Source organism: Macrotis lagotis, chromosome 2 (genome assembly GCF_037893015.1).
Source record: "Macrotis lagotis isolate mMagLag1 chromosome 2, bilby.v1.9.chrom.fasta, whole genome shotgun sequence".
Classification (NCBI taxonomy): Eukaryota; Metazoa; Chordata; class Mammalia; order Peramelemorphia; family Peramelidae; genus Macrotis; species Macrotis lagotis.
The window spans coordinates 111,517,551-111,541,422 of NC_133659.1; the positions used below are offsets into that span (position 1 = coordinate 111,517,551).

At 34.0% G+C, this 23,872-nt stretch overlaps 1 protein-coding gene across 4 annotated transcripts in view; it reads left to right on the forward strand.

Moving 5' to 3' along the window:
- SYT14 (synaptotagmin 14) overlaps window positions 1-22,520 on the forward strand; it is a 248,320-nt gene extending 225,800 nt beyond the window's left edge. For all 4 annotated transcript variants that reach the window (XM_074222587.1, XM_074222588.1, XM_074222589.1 and 1 more), the window contains 2 exons: window positions 12,500-12,689; window positions 16,701-22,520. In XM_074222587.1, coding sequence (XP_074078688.1) covers window positions 12,500-12,689; window positions 16,701-17,014 — 504 coding nt within the window. In that variant the 3' untranslated portion in view covers window positions 17,015-22,520. The remainder of the gene's footprint in view (window positions 1-12,499; window positions 12,690-16,700) is intronic.
- The last annotated feature ends 1,352 nt before the right edge of the window (window positions 22,521-23,872 follow it).

Below are 23,872 nucleotides of genomic sequence, written 5' to 3' on the forward strand. Positions count from 1 at the left end.
TTTATTCCTATCCTTTCCAACATGTTCTTTAGTAGTTCCTAAAACCTCTGTACTCTCAATTTACCCTCTAATCCTAAACTGACTTAAAAAAAACAAAACCAACCATTTACTAATTCCTCTTTCCTACTTGACTTTTTTGGCTCATTTGATAAAGTCTTTTGGTGGGACAAAGGACTTAGAATTCTCAGCTTCTGGGAACTGACACTGTAGTTTAGTGTTGTTGTTGTTGTTGTTGTTGTTGTTGTTGTTGTTGTTTTAATCTGTGCTTGTTAGGAATTGATTTTCTTTTTTGATTGTTTTTTGAATTTTACAATCTTTCCCACAATCTCGCTTCCCTCCCCCAACCCCCAACAGAAGGTAGTCTGATAGTCTTTACATTGTTTCCATGCTATATACATTGATCAAAATTGAATGTGTTGAGAAACAAATCATATCCTTAAGGAAAAAATAAAATACAAGAGATAGCAAAATTACATAAGATAACAAATTATTTTTTCTAACAAACCTCAGGTGCTACATTCTAGACTTATTTCAAATCCATCCAGAAGAAAAAAATGGTTTCATTTTTTTAAGTTTACTAAAGAGGCACATGCATGATATTTTAGAAGTATATGGATTCTCTTTGTATGGTTTAAGTGTGCATATATTAGAATTTTGAAGAAGGAAATGAGTATTTAGTCTAACCACTCATTGTAAAGACAGGGTAATGGAGGCCCAGAGAATTTAAGTAACTTGCCATTGGTAACATAGGCAGTAAATAGTAGAACCTAGGATTCAAACACAGGACCTCTAATTTCAAATCCCCATGTGGGTATATATGTTTTCATTGCCTTATAAACAATCACCACAAATAAGTTTGCTCAATCCCCACTTTCATACAGATTACAAGTGTTCTTAGAATTCAGAGAAAGGGATGCTCAACTGTGAATTGAACCAACCTTTCTGGAGAGCAATTTGGAATTATCCCCAAAGGGCAATAAATCTGTGCATCCCCTTGATCCAGTAATATCACTTACTAGGTCTGCATACTGAAGAGATCATGAACAAAGGGTAAAAAACCCACATGTACAAAACTGTTCACAGCAGCTCTGTCTGTGGTGACAAAGAGTCGGAAGTCGAGGGGATGTCCATCAATTGGGGAATGGCTGAACAAATTATGGTCTATGTATATGTTGGAATACTATTGTTCTATAAGAAACCAGGAGGGATGGGATTTCAGGAGAAAGCTGAAAAGACTTGGATGAACTGGTGCTGAGTGAGGTGAGTAGAACCAGAACAACATTGTACACACCAACAACAGCATGGGGTGAAGATCAACTTTGATGGATTTGCTCATTCCATCAGTGCAATAATCAGGGACAACTTGAGGGGATCCATGATGGAGAATACCAACTGTATCCAGAGTTTAAACAAAGAACAAAGATTGTTATCTTCAATTTTTAAAAAGTTGTCTTATATACTGCATAATTTTATTGTCTCTAATGGTTTTCTTTTCTTTCTTCCATATGGATCTCAACACATTCAAATTTGATCTATCCATATCTTGGAAGCAAATGTAAAGACTATATCAGATTGTCTTCTGTTGGGGGAAGGTGAAGGGAAGGAGAGGGGGAATTGTAAAATTCAAAACCTTGCAAAAATGATTGGTAGAAACTATCATTGTATGTAATTGGAAAACAAAATATTTATAAAAAAGGAAAGATCAATCAGAAATAAGCTTATTAAAGGAGATTTTCTGAGAAGGTAGAGATTGAAGAGGTCTTGGTTAGAATGGATAGCATAGATCAAAAAAGAAGGAAAACATAGCAAAAAGAAACAGCAAAGTCACAGACAGGATTATTTGGGAAGCTTTTGTGGCAAAACTAATTTTGGTGAGGGGGATAATAAGAAAAGTTAAGCAAATAGAATGGGAAGAAATCATAGACCTTGAAAAATAAATCATTGGAGAAATTTAAACTTGGTATGCTGGGAAATCAGCAACCATTTAAAATGCTTTAGCAGGGAAATAACATGACAAAGGTGGTTTTTAAGGAAGACTAATCGAGCAACAGTATTGCAGCTTGGATTGGAGGGATAAGAGGCTGGAGTCAAAGAGACCAGAAGGAGATTAATGTAGTATTCCAGCAGTATTTTGACAGTTGTGGTGATAGTGGAAATAGCAGATACAGGACACATTTTGAAGGAAAGATTGGCAGACACATACCTAATTGGATCTTGGGGATAAAGAAAGTTTTATCAAAGACAACTGCAAAGTTTCAAACCTTGATGTTAAAATAATTAAAGTGCATTGATAGGGATGGGAAATCAGGAATTAATGGCAATATTAGGGGAGGGAAATTATAAATTTGGTTTTGAATATGTTGGGCTTGAGATAAAGCTAAGGTAGCATATGTCTAGTAAGTAGATAGAAACACATTTGACTGTTAATTTACTCTCATGATTTTATGTGAGGTAGAAAATTTACAGTAAACAACAATAGTATAAATACTATTTGAATTTAGGAGATGCAACATCAGTAGGGTGAGTTAAAAAAAATCTGATTTTCATGAAGATGTGCTGCAATAAGGGAAAAAAAATTTAAAAAATGATTGATTAAAAGTGGAATTAGACATGATTGTACATGTATAGCCTATCTCAGATTACTTGCTGTCATAGGGAGAGGGGAGGGGAGGGAAGGGAAAGAGGTAGAAAATGTAGAACTCAAACGCTTAACAAAAAGCATGTAATTGAAAAATTAAAATAAACTAAAGTTCCAAACATTAAAAACAACCTAAGTAATTATTTCTTAAAAATGGAGTTAGAGCAAATTTTTTTCAAAAGCTTCCACAAGGTGTCAGCAATACTTTAAAACTTAATGAACAAGGAGATAAAATAATAATTTTAAATAAAATATCCAAATTCCCCAATATTGAACTTCGGGGAAGTAAAGTATTTAATTTTTTTGTATTTTGTATAGTTCTTAAACGATCCTAAGTAATTTTACATAATATATAAAACACATCTTTGTGTTATATGCCTGGAAGAGCATCATTTTTCTAGTCTGGAATATAGATGCTTCTAACTTCAATATTAAACAAAGGAATTCAGAATTATTATATATATTATATACAGAAGAAACGAGGAGCACCAGGGGGCAGCACTATCTTTAAAAAAAGAAATTTAGTTTTTTAGGAATAAAAGGATATCACCATTGTTCAGTAGACAATAAAAACTAACCCAAAAACTTAGAGGATATTTTAAAAGATATTGAGTGTTCAGGATTTGTTAATTATTATTCCATACATTTTCCAGTAAAAATATTACTAAAAACTTTTCCATTTATATTTAAAATAACATTTAAAATAATTGTATTCAAAACTATAAATATCTTGGTTAAATCAAAGAAAAATGTTGCTCTTTTGAAATATAACTAAATTGAGCAGGTACAATTATTATCCAGAAGGTTCTGGTTTTGGTGACCCATTAGAAGTTGACCTATGGAGGAGAGTTCTACAAAATTTTTGTTGAGGCATCAGAATTTAAATATATATCATGACTAAATGGTTAAGCCTTTTTTGCTTTTATTTCCACTGTGTTCCTTTTTTGTAAAATAAAACAATCTTCCTTCTGTTGATTGTGACTTCAGTTGGTGAACATTTTATTTAACCTCTATTATGTGCCTGGAACTAGACTAGGTACTAGAAGCACAGATAAAAAAATGAAACAACTATTCTCAAGCAGCTTACATTTTTTAAAATAAATTTTTATTGACATCTTTTGTTTTTATTTATATATTTTTCCTTCTCCAGCTCTCAGAAAGTTATCCCTTATTAAAAAAAAAAACTATGAAAACAAGGGAAAGGGAAAAAATTTCCATAAAACTAAGCATGATATCAAAGAAGTCTGCCAAAAGATAGCAAAGGAGTGGAGGAAAGATGTCTTTTAAGGTATTACCTTTGAGCTAAGCATGGTCATTAGAATTTTGCAGTCATTAGTTTTAATATATTGTTTTTCTATCCATTTACAATTCTAGTTTTTATGTATTTTGTTTTTCTGGTTCAGCTTAGTTCACTTTGCATCTCTTTAAGTCTTTCCATGCCTCTTCATTTAAGTATATTGTTTCTTACAGTATAATAAAGTCCTGTTCAATCATAGACCACAATTTGTTTAGCCAATGAAGTTTCATTCATTTAAGGACCACAATTTGTTTGGCCATGCTCCAATCAATGGACAGGCATCTACTTCCAGCTCTTTGCTACCTCAAAAAATACTGCTATAAATATTTTGGTATGTCATGGGATCTTTCTCTTTGGGGTGCTTTCATTTGGGGTATGTGCTTAGCAGTGAAATTAATGCATCAAAAATTTTAATCACTTTCTCTATTTCCAAATTGCTTCCCAAAATTGTTGCATCAATTCCTAGAAATTGCATTAGTATACTTATCTTTCTTGAAACATCCCAACATTGATTATTCCCACATTTTGTTATCTTGGTCAATTTTTGGTTGTGAAGTAAAACTTCAGGTTTATTTTATTTGAATTTTTCTTATTAGAGATTTGAAACATTCTTTCGTATGTTGGTAAATAATTTGCAGTTATCCTTTTGAGAATCATTTGTTTATGTGTTCATATGTTGACTGCTCTTCCATTGGGGAATGGCTTTTGATGACATATTTCTGTTAGTTGTCTACACATTTTAGATACCAACCTTTATCAGAGATATTTGGCATTGTTGACCTCTTATCTTATCCTAGGAGAGTTAATTTTATTCATGCAAAAAAGGTTTTCAGTTTCATATAATCAAAATTATTTATTTTACCTTTTATGATTTCCTCTGTTTTTATTTTGGTTAAGAATTCATCACCTTCCCATAGCTATAAAAGACATATGATCTGCCTCTCTTCTAATCTTTTGTCATAGTTTTTAATATCCACATATCTATTTTGAATTAATTTTGGAATATGGACTAAGGTGTTGGTCTAAGCATAATTTCTACCATACTAGTTTCCAGTTTTCCAAGCAGATTTTCTTATATAGGAAGTTATTTCTTTTATTTATTTACTTTGAATTTTACAATTTTCCCCTAATCCCGTTTCCCTCCCCTCACCCCCCCCCCCCACAGAAGGCAGTCTGTTAGTCTTTACGTTGTTTCCACAGTATAAATTGATCTAAGTTGAATGTGATGAGACAGAAATCATATCTTTAAGGGGAAAAAATAAAGTATAAGAGATAGCAAAATTACATAAGATAACTGAGGTTTTTTTTTTAGTTAAAGGTAATAGTCTTTGATTTTTGTTTAAGCTCCACTATTCTTTTCTCTGAATACATATGGTATTCTCCATCGCAGATACCCCAAAATTGTGCCTGTTCGTTGCACTGATGGAATGAGCAAATCCATTAAGATTGATCATCACCCCCATGTTGCTTGTTAGGGTGTACAATATTCTTCTGGTTCTGCTCATCTCACTCAGCATCAGTTCATGCAAATCCTTCCAGGCATCCCTGAATTCTATAGGGAGTTATTTCCTAGGTAATTTATAAGTTGTAGTCTTAACAAGGAAATCATATAGTTATCATGACTTTTTTCTTTTTAGGTTTTTGGCAAGGCCAATGGGGTTAAGTGGCTTGCCCAAGGCCACACAGCTAGGTAATTATTAAGTGTCTGAGGCCAGATTTGAACTCAGGTACTCCTGACTCCAGGGCAGGTGCTCTATCCACTGAGCCACCTAGCTGCTCCTTATCATGACATTTTACTGACACCCAAAAGACACCTTTAATTTTTGTGTTTTTTTGCATTGTAGTTCCAGACTTTGTTGTTCAGTCTTGTCCCACTCTTTATGTACCCATTTAGTGTTTTCTTGGCAAAGACACTAGAATGGTTTGGAATTTCCTTCTCCAGATCATTTTATAGATGAGAAAATTAAGGCAAATGAGGTTAAGTGACTTGCCCAGTCTCAGAGCTAGTGACTGAGACTGAATTTGAACAGGGTCTTCCCCGAACTCCAGGCTTGGTGGATACACTGCAACATCCAACTGCTCAGTTCCAAACAAGCTGTCTTTAAAGCCTGTCCCAATCCAAAATTAACTCACTAAAGTATTCAAATTATAAGGCCACCAATTATTGACCCAGACTCCCCATATTTGTATTTGTTTTCTGAAAGTAATCTGGTACTATCCTAAGGAAACTTCTTACCTCTGGCTTAAGACTATGATACATTGACTTTAGGTCTTGCCCACAGCTTTCATCTCTTTTTTTTTTTAAAGAACTTCCTTCAGCCTCTTTGGCTGTCAGATGCCCTTTGCTCAATAAGGCCTTTGAAAGGAGCTCTTCCCAGATCCCCCATTTGAGAAGGGTTCCCAGAAAATCAGCCTGCAAGATAAAAATCCCTCTTTCTCAGATAATTTCCCACCCTGGCTATGCTGGCTACAAACCTCCCTCACCAACCCCAACTCCCAACCCCCCCAATCCCTGCCACCACCCTTTTTAGTTTCTTTTTATGTATTATCCCATTAGATTCTGAGTTTCTTGAGAGCCTAAACTGTCTTCTTCCTTTGTAGCCAATGCTTACCATAATGTTTGATACATAGTAGGTACTAAATAAATGGTTTTTGGCTACTGATTATTCCTCTGATCAGCCCTTCTTTCTCTATGTAGATCAGTTCCCAGGTACTGTCCCTACTATCAGTTTATCTTAATTGTAATGTTCCGATATTTTAACCAGGAAGACTCATCTTCATAAATTCAAATCCAACCTCAAACACTAGCTGTGTGAACTTGGGTAAGTCACTTAACCCATTTGCCTGTTTCTTCATCAGGAAAAGTAAATGGGAAATCACTCCAGTTCTTTGTCAAGAAAACCATAGATGGGGTCATGAAGAGTTGGAAACAATTGAACAACAAAATCTTGCTAAGATTTACCTTGCAACTCCCCCCAAATTCTTTGTTAATTCTTTTCACTATCATTATGATGTCATTTTTAATTCCTGTTTGTCCCTTAGAGCACTGGCTTTGTAGTCAGGAGGACAGGAGTTCGAATCCAGCCTTAGACACTTGCTAACTATGTGACATTGGGCAAGTCACTTCACCCTGATTGACTGGTATCCAGGGTCATCTCCAGTTATCTTGATTCATATCTGACCACTGGACCCAGTTGGCTCTGGAAGAGAAAGTGAGGCTGGCAACTTAGCATAGCACCCCCTCAGTCAAATCTAATTCATGTGTTTGTCAAGGCATTACATTCCTGATGTCATGATCTTCTTTGAGAATGAAGAACAAACATCAAATGAGAGAAAAAGAGTTGGTCAAAAGAACTGGGATCTTAAATGAGCCTGACTATTCCCTTGCCTATTAGTATTGCTGTTATGTAATACATATTTCGCTCAGTTTAAAGTGCTAAATCAGACCTATGGAGAGGAAGAGACCTATGCTGAGGAAGAAATAGAAAGAGAAATCTCATTCAAAGTAACTGTAGACAGTATAAAATACCTGGGAGTCTATTTGCCAAGGCATAAACTTTTTGAAAACAATTACAGCACACTTCTCACACAAATAGAATCAGATTTAAATAACTGGGCAAACATCAACTGCTCACGGATAGGTCAAGCTAATATAATAAAAATGAGAATTCTACAAAAACTAAACTACCTGTTTAGTGCCCTACCAATCAAAATTCCAAAAAATTACCTTAACGAATTAGAAAAAGTTGTAAGTAAATTCATATGGAGAAATAAGAAGTCAAGAATTTCCAGGGATTGAATGAAAAAAAAGTGCAAAAGAAGGTGGTTTAGCCCTACCAGATCTAAAATTATATTATAAAACATCAGTCATTAAAACCATCTGGTATTGGCTAAAAAAATATAGAGTGGTGGACCAGTGGAATAGACTAGGTCCAATAGCAGGAAATGATTATAATAGTCTGCTGTTTGATAAATCCAAAGTGTCCAGCTGTTGGGATAAAAACTCTTTGATAAAAACTGCTGGGAAAATTGGAAGTTAGTATGGAAGAAATTTCAATTAGACCAACACCTCACACACCCTATACCAAGATAAGATCCAAATGGATACAAGATTAAGACATAAAAAACAATATTATAAGCAAACTAGAAGATGAAGGAGTAGTTTACCTGTCAGATCTATGGAATAGGAAGCAGTTTATGACCAAGGAAGAGATGGAGAACATCACTAAAAACAAACTAGATGATTTGGTTAAATTAAATTAAAAAAACTTTTGCACAGACAAAACCACTATAACCAAGATCAAAAGAAATGTAGTAAACTGGGAAACAATCTTTACAACTAGTATTTCTGACAAAGGACTCATTTCTAAAATATACAGAGAACTGAGTCAAATTTAAAATAAAAAAGTCATTTCTCAATTGACAAATTGTCAAAGGATATGCAAAAGCAATTTACAGATGAGAAAATCAAAGTGATCCAGTCATATGAAAAATTGCTCTAAATCATTACTTATTAGAGAAATACAAATTAAAACATCTCTGAGGTACCACCTCACACCTCTCAGACTGGCCAATATGACCATAAAGGATAATGATGAATGTTGGAAGGGACATGGGAAATCTGGGACACTAATACATTGTTGGTGGAGCTGTGAACTCATCCAACTTTTCTGGAGAGCAAGTTGGAATTATGCCCAAAGGGCAACAAAAATGTGCATACCCTTTGATCCAGCAATACCATTACTGGTTCTATACCCTGAAAAGATGATGAAAAAGGGTAAAAAAATCACTTGTTCAAAAATATTCATAGCAGCCTTATTTGTGGTGGCAAAGAATTGGAAATCAAATAAATGTCCTTCAATTGGGGAATGGCTTAGCAAACTGTGGCATATGTATGTCATGGAACACTATTGTTCTATTAGAAACCAGGAGGGATGGGAATTCAGGGAAGCCTGGAGGGATTTGCATGAACTGATGTTGAACTAAATGAGCAGAACCAGAAAAACACTGTACACCCTAACAGCAACATGGGGGTGATGATCAACCTTGATGGACTTGCTCATTCCATCAGTGCAACAATCTGGGACAATTTGGGGCTATCCTAGATGGAGAATACCATCTGTATCCAGAGAAAGAATTGTGGAGTTTGAACAAAGACCAAGGACTATTACCTTTAATTTGGGGGGGGGGGGACTGATATCTCATTATGTAATCATGCTATCTCTTATATTTATTTTTCTTCCTTAAGTATATGATTCCTCTCTCATAACATTCAATTTGGATCAGTGTATACCATGGAAACGATGTAAAGACTGACAAATTGCCATCTGGGGGGAATGGGGATAGAGAAGCAAGATTAGGGGGGGAAATGTAAAACTCAAAATAAATAAAATCGTTCAAAGGGAAAAAAAAATGTACTGAGCTGAAAGACAACCAAAGGTTTCCCACAGTGCATGTCTCTCCTCCATTAATTCAATTTGCACAGTAGAATTCTAGATTATAGTACAGAGCTGGAAGGGACCACCAGAGTTCAGCTAATGAAGATCCCTCATTTTACATATACAAAGTGCATGGTTTAAGAGGAAAAGTTTTGTCCAAAGCCAAGGGGAAGAGAGCCCAAATCAAAGGAGCCAGCTGCTGCCCACAGCACTTGAACCAGGTAAAGTTGTGCTACTTATTCTGGTCTTAACTGGAGCAAGGCTTAGCCCTCTGCAGAGTTTTCTTCCCCCAGGCTTTCCAGGGCTTTTACCTCACTAGGAGATTCAATAGCCTGGGCCTTCTTGCTGGGTTTCTTTGGGACTGCAGCTATTGGCTGCCCCTGCTGCTCAGATTCTTCCAACCTTTGCCTCCAGCAATCTTCTCCAAGCCAAGTTTCCAAATGTTCACTTCCCTGGGGCATGGAGAAAGCCCCGAGGAAGAGGCAACATTATAGGAAGTAAAGCTCACTGGAGGTGGCAGTTCTGGCATGGGAATGGGAATTATCCCCACCCCCTGCCTTTTTTAATATTTCAACATTATTTGATTCCCCTTCCACCTCACCCTAACCTCAGAAAAACATGAAGGACAGCTTGTGCATATGATTCAAATAGAATTACATCCAAGATATCTTTTAGAGACAATGAAAATAAACTCACTTAACATTAAAATCTTAAAATTTACAATAATTGACAGTGCTTTGAATTCCAAAGGAATTGTTAAATATGAGAGGTTTATGGGCAAATTGAAACCAGTTTGTGTTTATAATGTAAAAGCAGAAATAATAGTACAGCTTCTATACTTATTTTTTAAAAAGTTTTTGTGCCTTTTGTTTGAGGAATTCATGGTTTTTAAACTTCTCATTTAATTTTTGACATATTGGCATCACTTATAGAAATATGGGCATAATTAATTCTAACATGGTGAGACAATATATGCAGTTTATTCTTTGGCTTCTCCCTGATGAAAAAAAAATTTTTTTCTACCTTCATAGAATGTCTTATAACCCTTTCACCCTTGAGGGAAAGTGCTAGAAAGGAACAGGATACTATGTTGGGTAGGTTTGGGAAAAAGTGATACTTTTACTGTTATTTGCCTGTAGGACTGCTCCTTTAAGTAGATGTAGTAATGACTGGAATTTGTTTGACGGTGGGTTAATCACCAACAGCTATTGCTACCTAGGCAAGCCCCAGTTATAAATTAATGATGGGAGCTGTAGAAAGAGTGGGTAGAGATCTCTGGATATACCCCGAATTGAGCAGCATGCCCTGAGGAATATTCCGAGGAGAGAAACCACTTGAGTATACAGTATCCATATTTAATTTGCTTTTACTACAATCATTCTATTTCTATGTAGTTTTTGTTGTAGTAGAGGTACCACTGTGCCAGCCATGGGGAGATAGTTACTTTGACTTCTCTGGAAAAGTCAGGTGATCCAGTTTAGTTCTTTTTTCCCCCATGGCTGAAACAGAATGAAACCTGTTAGAATGACACTCTTTTACCATTCTTTTTCACAAATCTTCCTAAACTTCTGTGGATCTTGAGATCCTGCAGAACTTTCAAAGATACTTTTGGGGGCAGACAACGGAAGGAAAAGAAGGGAAATTTCCCAATTGGCTAGTTGAGGGGGAACAGGAATCAACCATACTTCTATTGAATTCCCAAAGCCTTTTGCATAACCCTTTTCAAAAATCATCATATTGCTAAAATACAGCCTTATATCATCTGTATTAATGCAAAACATTCCATGGGAGTCAGAAAACTTGGTCACTTACTAACAGTCTCTGCCATTGACAAGTTATTATTTATCCCTCTGAATTCAGTTTCCTAATCTGCAAAATGATGATGATAATAATTGCATCTCACAGTTGGAAAGAAAGTTACTTGTAAATGAGAAGGGCCTATATAAATGTGAACTGTTGTTTTTCTGTTATCTGATTCTAGGTTAACTAGGAAACACTACATGGAAAATAAATTTTTTAATGTCCTAATAGATGCTGCCCAGCATAGAAAACACATCAACTATACAGACCCCATAATTTGACCCCATAATATATGTGATGAAATATGATAGCTGAACTGTATCTCTCTCCATTTTTTTTACATTCATAAATATATATCAAGCCAAAGAGATGAAAGTGTCTCCAAGTGCCCAGTGATTTGGGAATATAAAATGTTCAATATCTTGTACGTTGCTTCGTGAAATATATAGAAAATCTATTGGCTTTCTAGTCTATGGTCAAGTTTTAAAGTTGCAGAAGCTATTCTTACAGTTTTATTAAAATGAATCCAGTGGATCAATTCAATTACCAATTAGACATTATTTGATATGCAAGGATAAGTAACAATAGATATCAACTTAGAAGCACTAGATTCTTCATAACTACTGAGTTTCAGAAGAAAAATAGAAATTTTTCATCCATGGGAAGAGAAAGATAAATAATATAGAAAAACCTGCTTATAATTTTGTTAGATTTTACTTCACTGGGGTCTTCAAAAATCAAAATATAACATCCTGACATAGTTTCTTCTCATGAAATGCTCATTTAGAATCTTAATGAGTGTTTGGATTTTGTTTTATCTCAATGAAAATTTGCATGTTAATAAGTTCATAACTCAGAGAATATATATAAAAGTATATCATTGCAGCATTTTATTGTAACATAAATTACTATTAATTATTATTAACATCTGGGATACAGAAAGAATCATTCTGTAGATTTTGACCCTGATCCCATTTGAAAAGGACAGTTAGTAATAAGCTCTGATTACCTGTCATATGCAAGATAGCTCTTTGTGTGTTTGTGTGTGTGTGTGTGTTTGTGTGTGTGTGTGTGTATAAGAGAGAGAATTTACTGAATCTTTTATTATCTCATCTCTTTTTTACTTCTAGCTTTTATGAAACCAAAGAGAACCCAAAATATACTGGTAACCTCTTTTCTAGCCTGATGCTATGAAAATTGTCCTTATAATGCCTGTTCTTGAGAGTTACGTATTTACATATTTAACAGCAAGTACAATATTAACAATGCATTCCTTAAATTGTCTTTTCCACAAAATACTTCTAAAAGTTTTCTTTATGATTCTAGGGCTGTGGCTCCCAGATGAGCATGTCAGAAATGTCCTGTAGTGAAAGTACATCTTCTTGTCAGTCTCTCGAACATGGCTCAACTCCAGAAATCCTCATTGGCCTGCTTTATAATGCCACAACTGGCAGATTATCAGCTGAAGTGATAAAAGGCAGCCACTTCAAAAACTTGGCAGCAAACAGACCACCCAGTGAGTGAAAATCTTTTTAAAAAAAATTTTTTTTAATCCTAATACTTTTTATACTTCTGGGACTCTCTAAGTGTTAGGGACTTCAATCCTATCATTTAGACCTACCCAATAAAAATGAAATGGTACAATCATCAACTAATCTGTTTCATGTTTTCCATTTCTAATCATTTGGGAAATGAATCTGAAATTCAAAATATTAGTTATGAGTTGACAGACTTAATTTTTTATGGTGAATTGAATAAATTATCTTTATCATAATGTTTAACTATTAATGCCAGAAAGGAAAAAATAAAGCATTTTAAAGTATATTAGTTAATAGACCTATATAAAACTTTTGTTCTTACATAAAAGGTTGATATCCTTGTGTTTCTCTGAGTATACTATTATAAGCCATAGTATTTACTCATGTATTTTCTCTTTATGTTCTTTTACTACTACATTTTGAGAAGAGATTATTTTCCCCAGGTAATTCTCCATTTACATTTTTTTCTACTCTTAAATAGCTGTCAGCAGAAACTTCTCTAAGGTACATGTTCTTTATCCTTGGGAAGATAAAGTTAAAAGTCTTCTTTTCAATACTAGTTGCTATTTCTCTGCCCCTACCCCTGTCCCTGCCTCACTGCCCCTCCTTCCTTGCCACCTTTATCTGTATTTCCCCATCCAACTGTCCTAGACTGGGATCTTGGGAGGGAAGGACTTTTCTGGTCTTATAAGTGCGCTTGAAACTACTGAAAATCATAAGCAGTGAAGTAGAGCTTGAGGGACTAACTGGTCATTCTTTCCTTGGCCAAAATGTTCTAAACCTCTAAATAAAACTTAAAATCTTAAAATGTAATCAACTGTTGAATCACTTGGAAATATTTCATAAATATTTGATATAGATTTCAATTAACTTTGCAACAAATTAAGATGTAATTATGAATGTTGTTATTCATTAGTAAATGGGAATGAAAAAATCTTAAAGATGAAAAGGGCAGGTAGGTGATGCAGTGGATAGAGCATCAGCCCTAGAGTCAGGAGAACCTGAGTTCACACCCGGCCTCAGAAATTAATAATTGCCTAGCTGTTTGACTTTGGGCAATTCACTTAACCCCATTGCCTTAAAAAAAAAAAAAAAAAGATGAATTAGGGGGCTGCTAGGTGGTGTAGTGAATAAAGCACCGGCCCTGGAGTCAGGAGTACCTGGGTTCAAATCCGGTCTCAGACACTTAATAATTAATTACCTAGCTGTGTGGCCTTGGGCAAGCCACTTAACCCCATTGCCTTGCAAAAACCAAAAAAAAAAAAAAAAAAAAAAAGATGAATGAGGTTTGTCAGCATCAGCAGTAGTGTTAAGAACCAAGATGCTTTCATTAATATCTTTTTCCTTTATTTTTTTTAAACCTTTCTCCTTCATATTTTACAGTGAAAATGTCAAGGAACAAGGAGGAAATTACATGAGTAAATACTTCATATAGTAGTTAATTAACCTTTAATTTTGATATTAATATAATTTGGGGAAAAAGCATGATAAATGAAATCTATATTCTAAGTTTACAGTTTCATGTCTTTGACAAATAAGTCTTTAATTAGGTGTGCTATATCCTGCAGGAGAATAAACTCATTCCGTGGATTGACCTTCCTGTTGTTCCATTAACTACTCTTTGACTGAAAAGCTGTGCAACAGCCTAAAACCAAGGGACCAAAAGATAAAAAAGTAACTAGATTATCTAATACACAGAATAGACAATAACTCCTTAAATAATCAGTAGTTGATTACAATTTGTATTTATTGATGAAAATAGTCGCCTATACTTAATCATTAATAAAAATGTAAAATATAGACAGGACAGAATTTTCAAGTTAATAAGAAGTATGTTACATTACTCTTATTTTAGAATTAGATCATTTTTTTAGAATTGATTGATAATGATTATTGACAGTAAACTGGTAAGCCAAATACAATTTGTCATTTGTTAAAGATGCAAATTTGGGTTATAATTTAACTAAAAGTTTTGCTTTTTCTGAGTATATTCTCTACAATTTCCAAAAATATATAGGCATTCTGTAAATAATTAGACCAAAGGCTAGATTAAATTATGTTTGGAATGATCAAATTATATCTAAAATAACTATTTAAAACAAAAATTATATTAGAATTGATGTTTAACTTTGAATCATTTTCATTTTAAACAATTTACTTCTATTTTATATTGGGAATAATGTACTTTTATGCTAGATTTTTATGCTAGATTTTGCATGAATAAACTTAAGGTTGAATAAAATTACCAAAAAGTATTCTATATTGCCCTTCTTCAGTCTATTATAGCCTGATCATTTGCATGATTCTTTCTATGTTCAATGTGCTTTAGATCACATAGCTAATGTTACAAAGATGTCCCCTTTTAAAAGTGTAATTTTTTTCTAAAGATTACACAATGGCCTTTAAAATTTTTTCATTCCATGAAATTTACCCAACAGCCCTTTCGTTCAATCCTCTATCTGAACTAAACTGCTAAAACTTTGTGTTCTTCCACTCCAGTAAACAGTGTTTCCTCTTTAACTTTAACCTTTGACCCTCTCTCACCCAACGATTGACATCTGGTCATTATTTCTTTTACTGCTTTCCACCCCCTGTTGTCAGATGGACTGTTCTGTTGTCTAAAACACTTGATAGGTGGACAGGTTTATATAATCCGAGGTGAGTTCCTGTAGAGGCTAATTGGATGTTGTCTTTTCATGCAAAAAAAAAAAAAAGCAAACCCTAAAATTTGCCAGCAGTGAAGCTGTCCACCATGTTGGTTTCCAGAAAATGCACATTATTATCTGTGGTACTTTTAAGTACAACTAACTGTAGACTTATCTCTGATTATGGATGATGGTATTCAGAGCACCTACAAAGTTACAAATATATAAAGAGCTTCTTTTTCCGAAGTTTGTAAATAATTTTAATGTTTTAATAACTTTATTTTGATTCATACAGCAGAAATAAAGTTTGATCTTTTTATTTAGAAGCATGTCAATTTCCTTCTATGTTAATTGAAATTCTATCATGAAATATATATATATATATATATACACATATATATGATGAAACAATATGCTATATACCATTTGCATGGGTCAAAAGAACTAGAACATAAGTTTCAAAGAGAAGGTTTATCACCCAAGTAATAGAAAGCAATGCATAAGTAAAATTCATTTTATACACTATACATTGCATCCATTTTTTTATATTTCATAAAAATATTAGCTGACATCACAAAATTTCACATTCAGTTGTGAAAAGAATCCTATAGCATTATTTTATTTTCCCCAAAAAGCACATTAAATGTACTCTTGCATGAAAATAGAGAAGAGAACATTTTACTTGGTTTTCTAAACTTTGAGCACCTAATGCATTTGGCTTCATTTTGGTCTTTAAATGTTTTGTAAAAAATATTAAAAAAAAACCACATCCATGCAGAGATTTTTTTGGCATTTCATCCTAAGCTGTTTTGATGTCTCCTTTGCATTTATGTGTTACTCTCCTCCTTTTCATCAGTTGCCTTCATTCCCACTTGTTTATTTATTCCTATTCTCTAAAAGCACAGTGGAATGCTTTATAGTGTTGTGGCTAATTGGAGCTTGCTAAATGTTTAATAATGCTATGAAATTCTGCTTTAGTAAAGCTAAATGGGGGTGGCAGAGGTGGCAGGGGTGGTGGTCGGAATGTGAGGCTAAGAGAAAGGATTATGAAGTATACCTTTGAGTAAAATTTCTAACTTAGGGTACCACTATAATCATGTAGAAATATTGAGGTTATATTATCATTTTACCAAAACTATTTTACCTTCTCAGTTTCCTCTTCACTTTATATTCACACTATACAATAATTGTATTAATGTAGAATAGACTGAACTTTCTTCAGTTAACATGGTATACACCATATCCTTAGAGAATGTTAATACATAGTCATCTTAGCATATCTTAAAATTTGTTATTTTTACTTAATGTTCCAAAAATGTTGTTTCTGGTTTCCCCCCCCTGTAGATACTTATGTTAAGTTAACTCTTCTGAATTCCATGGGTCAAGAGATGTCCAAATGCAAGACATCCATCCGCAGAGGACAGCCAAATCCCATATACAAGGAAACATTTGTTTTTCAAGTGGCACTATTTCAACTTTCAGATGTGACCCTTATACTGTCCGTGTATAACAAACGCAGCATGAAACGAAAAGAGATGATAGGTTGGATTTCCCTGGGTCTCAACAGCTCAGGAGAAGAAGAACTCAATCATTGGACTGAAATGAAGGAATCCAAAGGACAACAAGTATGTAGATGGCACTCATTATTAGAGTCGTAATGGACAGAGCAAAGGGCAATTGCGACTCAATATAGCCTTGTTTCTGGCTCCAAAAGATTGTTTTTACTTAGCCACTACTAGAAGAGCAGTTCACAGAAGTATCAGATTCAACATTCCACCTTAAAATATGCACAAAGTGCTATGGAACAGAACAGCTAATACATCATCTCTTCATTGATTTTCCATTTCTCTGGTGGAAATTTTCATGGAATATGAGAAACTTACATGGTCATGATCAAGCTAACAACTCTCCAGAGGTTTAAACATATGATGTTGGGTTTTTACAATAATAATTTCACTTTAGCTACTAGAGAGCTAGCTATTTTATTAAAAACTAGAATTTTCAATGAATTAAAAATGGAGAATTTTGGTTTCAGTACTGTAAGAATATTGGCACTGTTCTAAAAGTTCTCCATAAAATATTTTTTTGACCAGCCGACACCCAGTATTAGTGATGAGAAATTTGCGTTCAATTTGAAAGAAATCTAAATCAATTTTAATAGAAGAAATTTAATCCCATTGAAAAATCATTTGATTTTAGATTTTTTTTTTCTCTTTGCGTATGTTATTATGCTTCATTTCTCTGTTAAACATCACAGTAGCATTACATCTAAGTGGAAGCAGGTATACTTTGACAAAAAGAAGATATTTCTTCAGCATGTCATGGGGACAAGCTCCACTTGAACACAAGTCATTTTCCCCCTTGCCTCTGCTTCTGCTTAACCCAAAGAGACCAAGTCACTGTACTGGTCCCTTGCAAGCCTTCTTAGACAGGTTGTACTGTAGAATTATGTAACTTTCTGTTGAAAGTACTTCCTATAGTCATGTATTCCAACATAGGAAGCTCATAGAGCAGGACTTGACTTTTAAAATTCTTTCAATAATTGATTATTAATTTATTTTAAATGCCAGTATTGTGAAGAATATATTTTTAAAATCAATGAACTATAGTAAGTTAGCTGCTGAAAAAAAACCACAATCCAGTGTGATGAAGTTTTAACTGTCTGGTACTAGCATTTAGTAATGAACATTATTTTTAGCAAAATAAGTATTCATATTAAAAAAGAAGCTTCTCTCTAAGTGTTCAGTCTTACCCTCAGATATTAACCTGTGATGCAAAGACTATCCCTGTCTCAGATTCAGTCCCAAACTCAGGTTAAAGACAGCTCTGAGACTCCTGATGGTTCTCGTGATGTGACTAATTTTTATGAAATTTACAAATACGTTCTTCAAAGTAACATCATCCTGTGCCTTTCATGTCTGTTAAATTTGCTCATACAACTTGAGAAAGCTGTATTTGCAAAATTAGGCCTTCAATTTTTATAAACATAAGGATTCCTCAGAACAGTGTGATGAGATCTTTTTTTTCCTCTGAACTATGTAAAGTTGTATATTATGTGCTAATTTTTTAAATGACAAAGGTGTTTCATTTGGGTTGTTTTCTTAAAGTCGAAAAACTTGGTTGGAAGTAGCATTAAGTATTGTCCTATTTTGCTTCTTCTCCTGTTGGCTGTCTATAACTCTGCTCTTAAATATTGTCACTTTTAGTTATGTACACAGTTCCTTTCCTTTGCCCTTTCTCCTTTCAGGGCCAATTAGAACAAATGTGTTTAGCAAATACTGAAAAATACCGTATGGTTTTTCAAGAGATTCTTAGTGTACTCTAAGGTACAAACATATGTTAGCAGAACATCCTCAGAGAAAATTTCGTTTGAATTTGAGTTTATAGAAGGATCATGCAAGTAAATCCCTAAAATTCAGTAAACCTTGATTACCTTTTAGTTCAATAAGTTAACAGTTTAGTGATGACAGGTCAATTCATTCTTCCATATGAATTATAAGAAAAATTATTATTAGGTTAAATTGCAGTTTATGAATGCATATTCATAATAATTCAATAATGGGAAAATTCATTCTTTCATTAAAATAGTGAGCTTTTTCCGGGATTTTTATAAATGAGTTAGTCTACAATCATCTGTGAATCACAAGACATAATTTAAGCAAGGTCAGCAACAGTGTAGAAGGAGGTTTTGAAAGAAATTAGGAATCTTTACTTAGAAATCACAACTAGAATTTTGACATTGTAAAGATTGACTTAATGTTCATTAGAATATCCCCAATAAAAGGAAGTATCAGCCTTATTTGTAACCATAATAAGCCTTACTCAGACATATGATATCCTTGTTATTTTACCTTTGAGTGAACAATCCACTAGCCAACTGTTAGTTAAATTTGCCTTTTTTTCAGACAAATCTCAAGAGAGGTATGTATGTGTCCAGGATCTCCCAGACAACTTCTAATCAGAAACTTGTAGATCTAAAAAATAAGAAAGTGAAAATTTTTAAATAAGACCCCTATTCCTTTATGTTCAAAAAGTTAACATAAACTCCATCTCTAGATTCTGAAAGAGTGAGGGTATCAGAATGCTGGAAATGTTCAACCTAGTGAATTCTGTTTCTTCTCTGCTTCCTTAACTCAGAATTAACTTTTGGCTTAGATTCTAAATATGACTCCATACCTACTTCTTTTCTTCCTCAAATAAAGATACACACGTGCACATACATACATATAGCAAAATACATATCTTATACTGTGGATTGACAAAAATAGTATTGGTTCTCAGAGTAATTACTTCTAAAAGATTCTCTTTTCTGTTAGAAAAAAAGGCTTAAATAGGACTCAAGAGACCCCTTTTATTCTACCAGATTTAATATATCAAGATAGTATTGCTGGGTTTTTTTTGTGCTTTAATTTTCATGAAGCTTTAAGGCAAATTTTTATATCCTAGTAATTACAGCAACTACAGAGGCCCACTGGTGTGCAGTATGGTATGGATTTAGAAATTTGAAATAGAAAACTCAGTTTCTTATTGTTTTGTTAAAAACCCCTAAGTTTTGCAATAAAAGGAGAAAGATCGTATATGGCAATTAAGTGGCATGTAAGCTCCTGCTCCTGCCATTCCAGCCTTTATTCATCAACCAAATGAGCTCCAAGACACAGGGTTTTCTCACTGCCCAGGAAACAGAAGGTACACTTCAAATCAGTAGAGAACATTGGGCCAATAGTGATTCTTCTTGTCTTTCAAAAGTCTTCTTGCCTAACCTTGTTTCTTAGTGCTTTAGTGCATATTTCCCATGAAATTTTATTTGCATGTTATATTTTAGTCCATTAGGCATTCAAATACTACCATGGTAACAAAAATAACTTATGTTTCATAGTATTAAAAAATAGCTAAAATGCCAGTCCATGTAAAACATTCACCAGATAGATGGGTAATTAAATTGATGAGAACTGTACCTTTGGTTAATTTTTATTCTGGAACCAAGCTTGTAGAACTTAAATTCTTATGACCCTTTTTTTGTAAATATTCAAAACATTTTTAGTAAATTGGAAATAAAAATGATTACTAGGTGATTTCATCTCCAGTATAGGAAGAATAAATAGAGTTAGAAATAAGTCAAAAGGAAAACAGAAGACTTGAGAAAAAAGCACATTAATATTTGGGTCTTATGCATGATCCTGGAAACATGTGAACTATTATATAGAAAGACAATTAGTGGTTCTGAATTTCAGATGCTGTAAGAACAGTCATATCTAGAAAGTTTCTCTACAACTACATGGTATATGATATGAATAGAAGGGCCAAAAATATCTTTGCATTTAGTTGACATATGACTACATAGGGTTAGTCTATCTTCAGGCAGTTTCCAAGTTGAAACTCTGTTATTGTTCTATTGTAATTTTTTTGATTCCTTTCCTCATCTTACTTTCTTTGTCATCTATCACTTCTAACTTTAAAATAGATCAGCTACACTGATATAGGTGTAATAATTGTTATCATCACCAGGAAACATTTCTGAACACAAGATTAAGTGTGATATTGAACATTGTAAGATATGAATTTTTAAAACATAGCAATTTATAACAATCAAAATCATAGGTACCAAATGTGGGCATAAAACAGGTGACATTTATTTCCACCATTGAATTTCCTTCCACCAAAATAAGGAGACATTAGAGAAATACATAGAACCAGGAAAAGGTTTGCAAACCAAGGATGAAAACCAGGAGTGTTTGCTGTCTCAAATGATCCCTGTGTTCCAGGTTATAAAATAATTCATTAGTATATCAGCACTGCATATGAACAGAAAAAAAAAAGCTAAGGAATAAAAGTTAGAGGTATGAGAGTATTAGAGTTTCTCTTTAATTTACTCTTACTAGTTTGTATTGCAAATGTGTAGTATTTCTACACATTTCTCTACAACACTTTAAGTATCTAAGGTTTTTTTAAATATCTAAGATTTAGGTATCTAAGATTTTTATCAACTTTATAATCTCAGATTTTCTTCCCCATAGAAAGGAGAACCAGTCTTTAAGCTAAACCAACATTGGGATTAAGCAGGAAAGATGGGCAGAGAATAACTTTTAATATACAGGGAAGAATCTCTATTGACCATGTCCTGAAGGGACTACAATTGGAATGGCTATCTCCCTGTTCTAATGTTTTATAGAGTGCATTCTGTCCTTCATCCTTTTTTTCTGCTTGCGCAAAAACATGTACACAAGAAAAGACCAATTGCCTGCTAGCAGAATCCTATATTTTCAGGGTAAAGCCTTGGAAGGATTAAGAAATAGGCATTTTTCCCTTTGAGTCCATGGAATATACATTACTGTCCTTCCCTCTCCCCCTTACTCTCCAAAAAAAAAAAATTCATTGCCCAAGTGTGAAGGGCAGAATTGAATTTCTCTAAAGAGAAAAATTTACTGATTAAGAATAAAATTGCTTCAATGGCATTAGGTTAGCATTTTAGTGAAAGAAGTTTTATGTGTGAAATTGTATGAGGTTTAGTAGTATTAGGATTTTTTTCTCCTTTATTTAAAAAAAGAGGGAGAAAAAAAGGAGAGGAATTTAATTTGGGAACCTGTTTGCTTTGGAGAACTACCCTAATTCAACATAAACCTTTGTCAAGAAATGACTATAAATGAACCCTATTATGGTGGGATTTATGGATCTTGAAAGTTATCTTTAGATTATTGTTCAAATATTTCTTCACTGTGCTGCTCTTAAGATGATAAATATGAGGCAAAGAAAGGATCTCAAAAGATATTTATCTAAAAGGAAGTTTCAAGACAAGGTCACATTTTTCATGGTGTAGAAACAGCAGGAAAATCATTCTGAAAACTATTTTCATAACAAACCACATCATTCCTTTTTTACCATGCAGAGTAACAAGGTTGACCTTTTAAGTAGGAGGCTTGTAATAGTCTTTTAAAAAATTAAATAGTAGCAAGACCTCCTGCCCTTATCTTTTGTGCCATCTGGAGATTGCTGTGCTTGTCAAGGAAAGGCTCTGAGTCTGAGAATCCTATCTTGAGAAATTCTTCCTCTTTCCACCTATGCTTGTAGAATAGTGAAAATACTGCACTGACTCTTGGTTTAGGCCATAATCTCATCTCTGTTCCATAACAGAATATATTCATTTTATGTAATTTCTCACTGAAAACTTTTGATTTTGGTTTTAATATCCTTTACCAATCCTTGGATTCAAATCAAATTTATTAAATGAGATTAAAGGGTTTTTTTTATGTACACTGCTTATTTGTCATGTAACTTTAAATATGCACCCAAAACAAATATCTCACAACATCTTTTTCTAAGCACTGTTTTCTTTTCTTCAGGGGTGAAGACCCTGGGTCCTCAACATCTAAAAGTAGTTCATATGATTGTGGCTCCATCCTTTCAAGAAGAACTTTGCTTTTAATTCTCTAAATAGTGACTTGGAAGAAGAGATTGAGGGAAGCCAAGGTCAGGAGCTGCACAAAACTGAATAAGGATTTCTCACCAATATAGAAGACTTTCAGTTTTCCTTTCCCTGAGTACATATACCTCATATGCCAACTCATTTGTAGAAAGACTTGGTTAAAGCCCTTCCCAGTTCTAATATTCCATGATGCTTTGAGGGCAAGATTAAACATTATTGTTTCAAACATTTTAAACATTATTGTTTCAAAAGTTCTAGGCACATAGTAAGATCTCATGACATATTTATTGATTAATTTCAAGAGTCCCCATTCTTCCAAAGCTCCATCCACCGTGGAAAAATAAGATCTGGGGTTCCCTGAGCTACTCAGGGCTACTTAAAGTAATAGTAGATCCTCCTTGGCTTCCCCTTTTACTTTAAGAGTCTTTGAAATGAGCTAATAAAACAAAAAACTGGCAAAATTATAAAGGGATTTCAGTCACGTGTTGGACAAGTTAGTGGCCAGTGAGGGTTATAGCATTTGAATCCACAATTGCAATTCTTAACCTCCTACCATCCAAAAAAATGAGCAAATGTTTGGGAGAAGCTATGGGCAGCACACACCTTGATTATTGGCACCAGCTTCAACATACCCCATGGGATATGGCACTTCTGAATTCTTTACTAGAAACAATATCATTCCTGGCAGCTCCTCTCCAAGCTCTGTCTCTTCCATGGCTTTGTTCTCTGTTACAGTCTTGGTTTTAAGTGACATATTAAATCAAGACCCCAGGTTCCTCCTCCTCTTCTTCTTAAAAAGATGAAATAGATAAGACACTGTCTCAGCTTCTGTTTTCCCTTATTTTCAAATCTGACCATTCTTCCTTCTCTCCTGAAGAAGCTGCTTGTTTTGAATGCATGTTTGCAGGTGCTCATTGGAGGATTTTTTTTTTCCTGAAAGGCTGAGCCTTCTACTCATAGATCCAGGGACAAATAAGATTATTAGGAGATGTAAATTAATCTAGTTATCCATCACAAAGAGTTGAAAATATGATTAGGCCCTTTTTCTCTGTGTATTTATCAATAATCTGGACTTATCTTGAGGAGAATAGCAAAT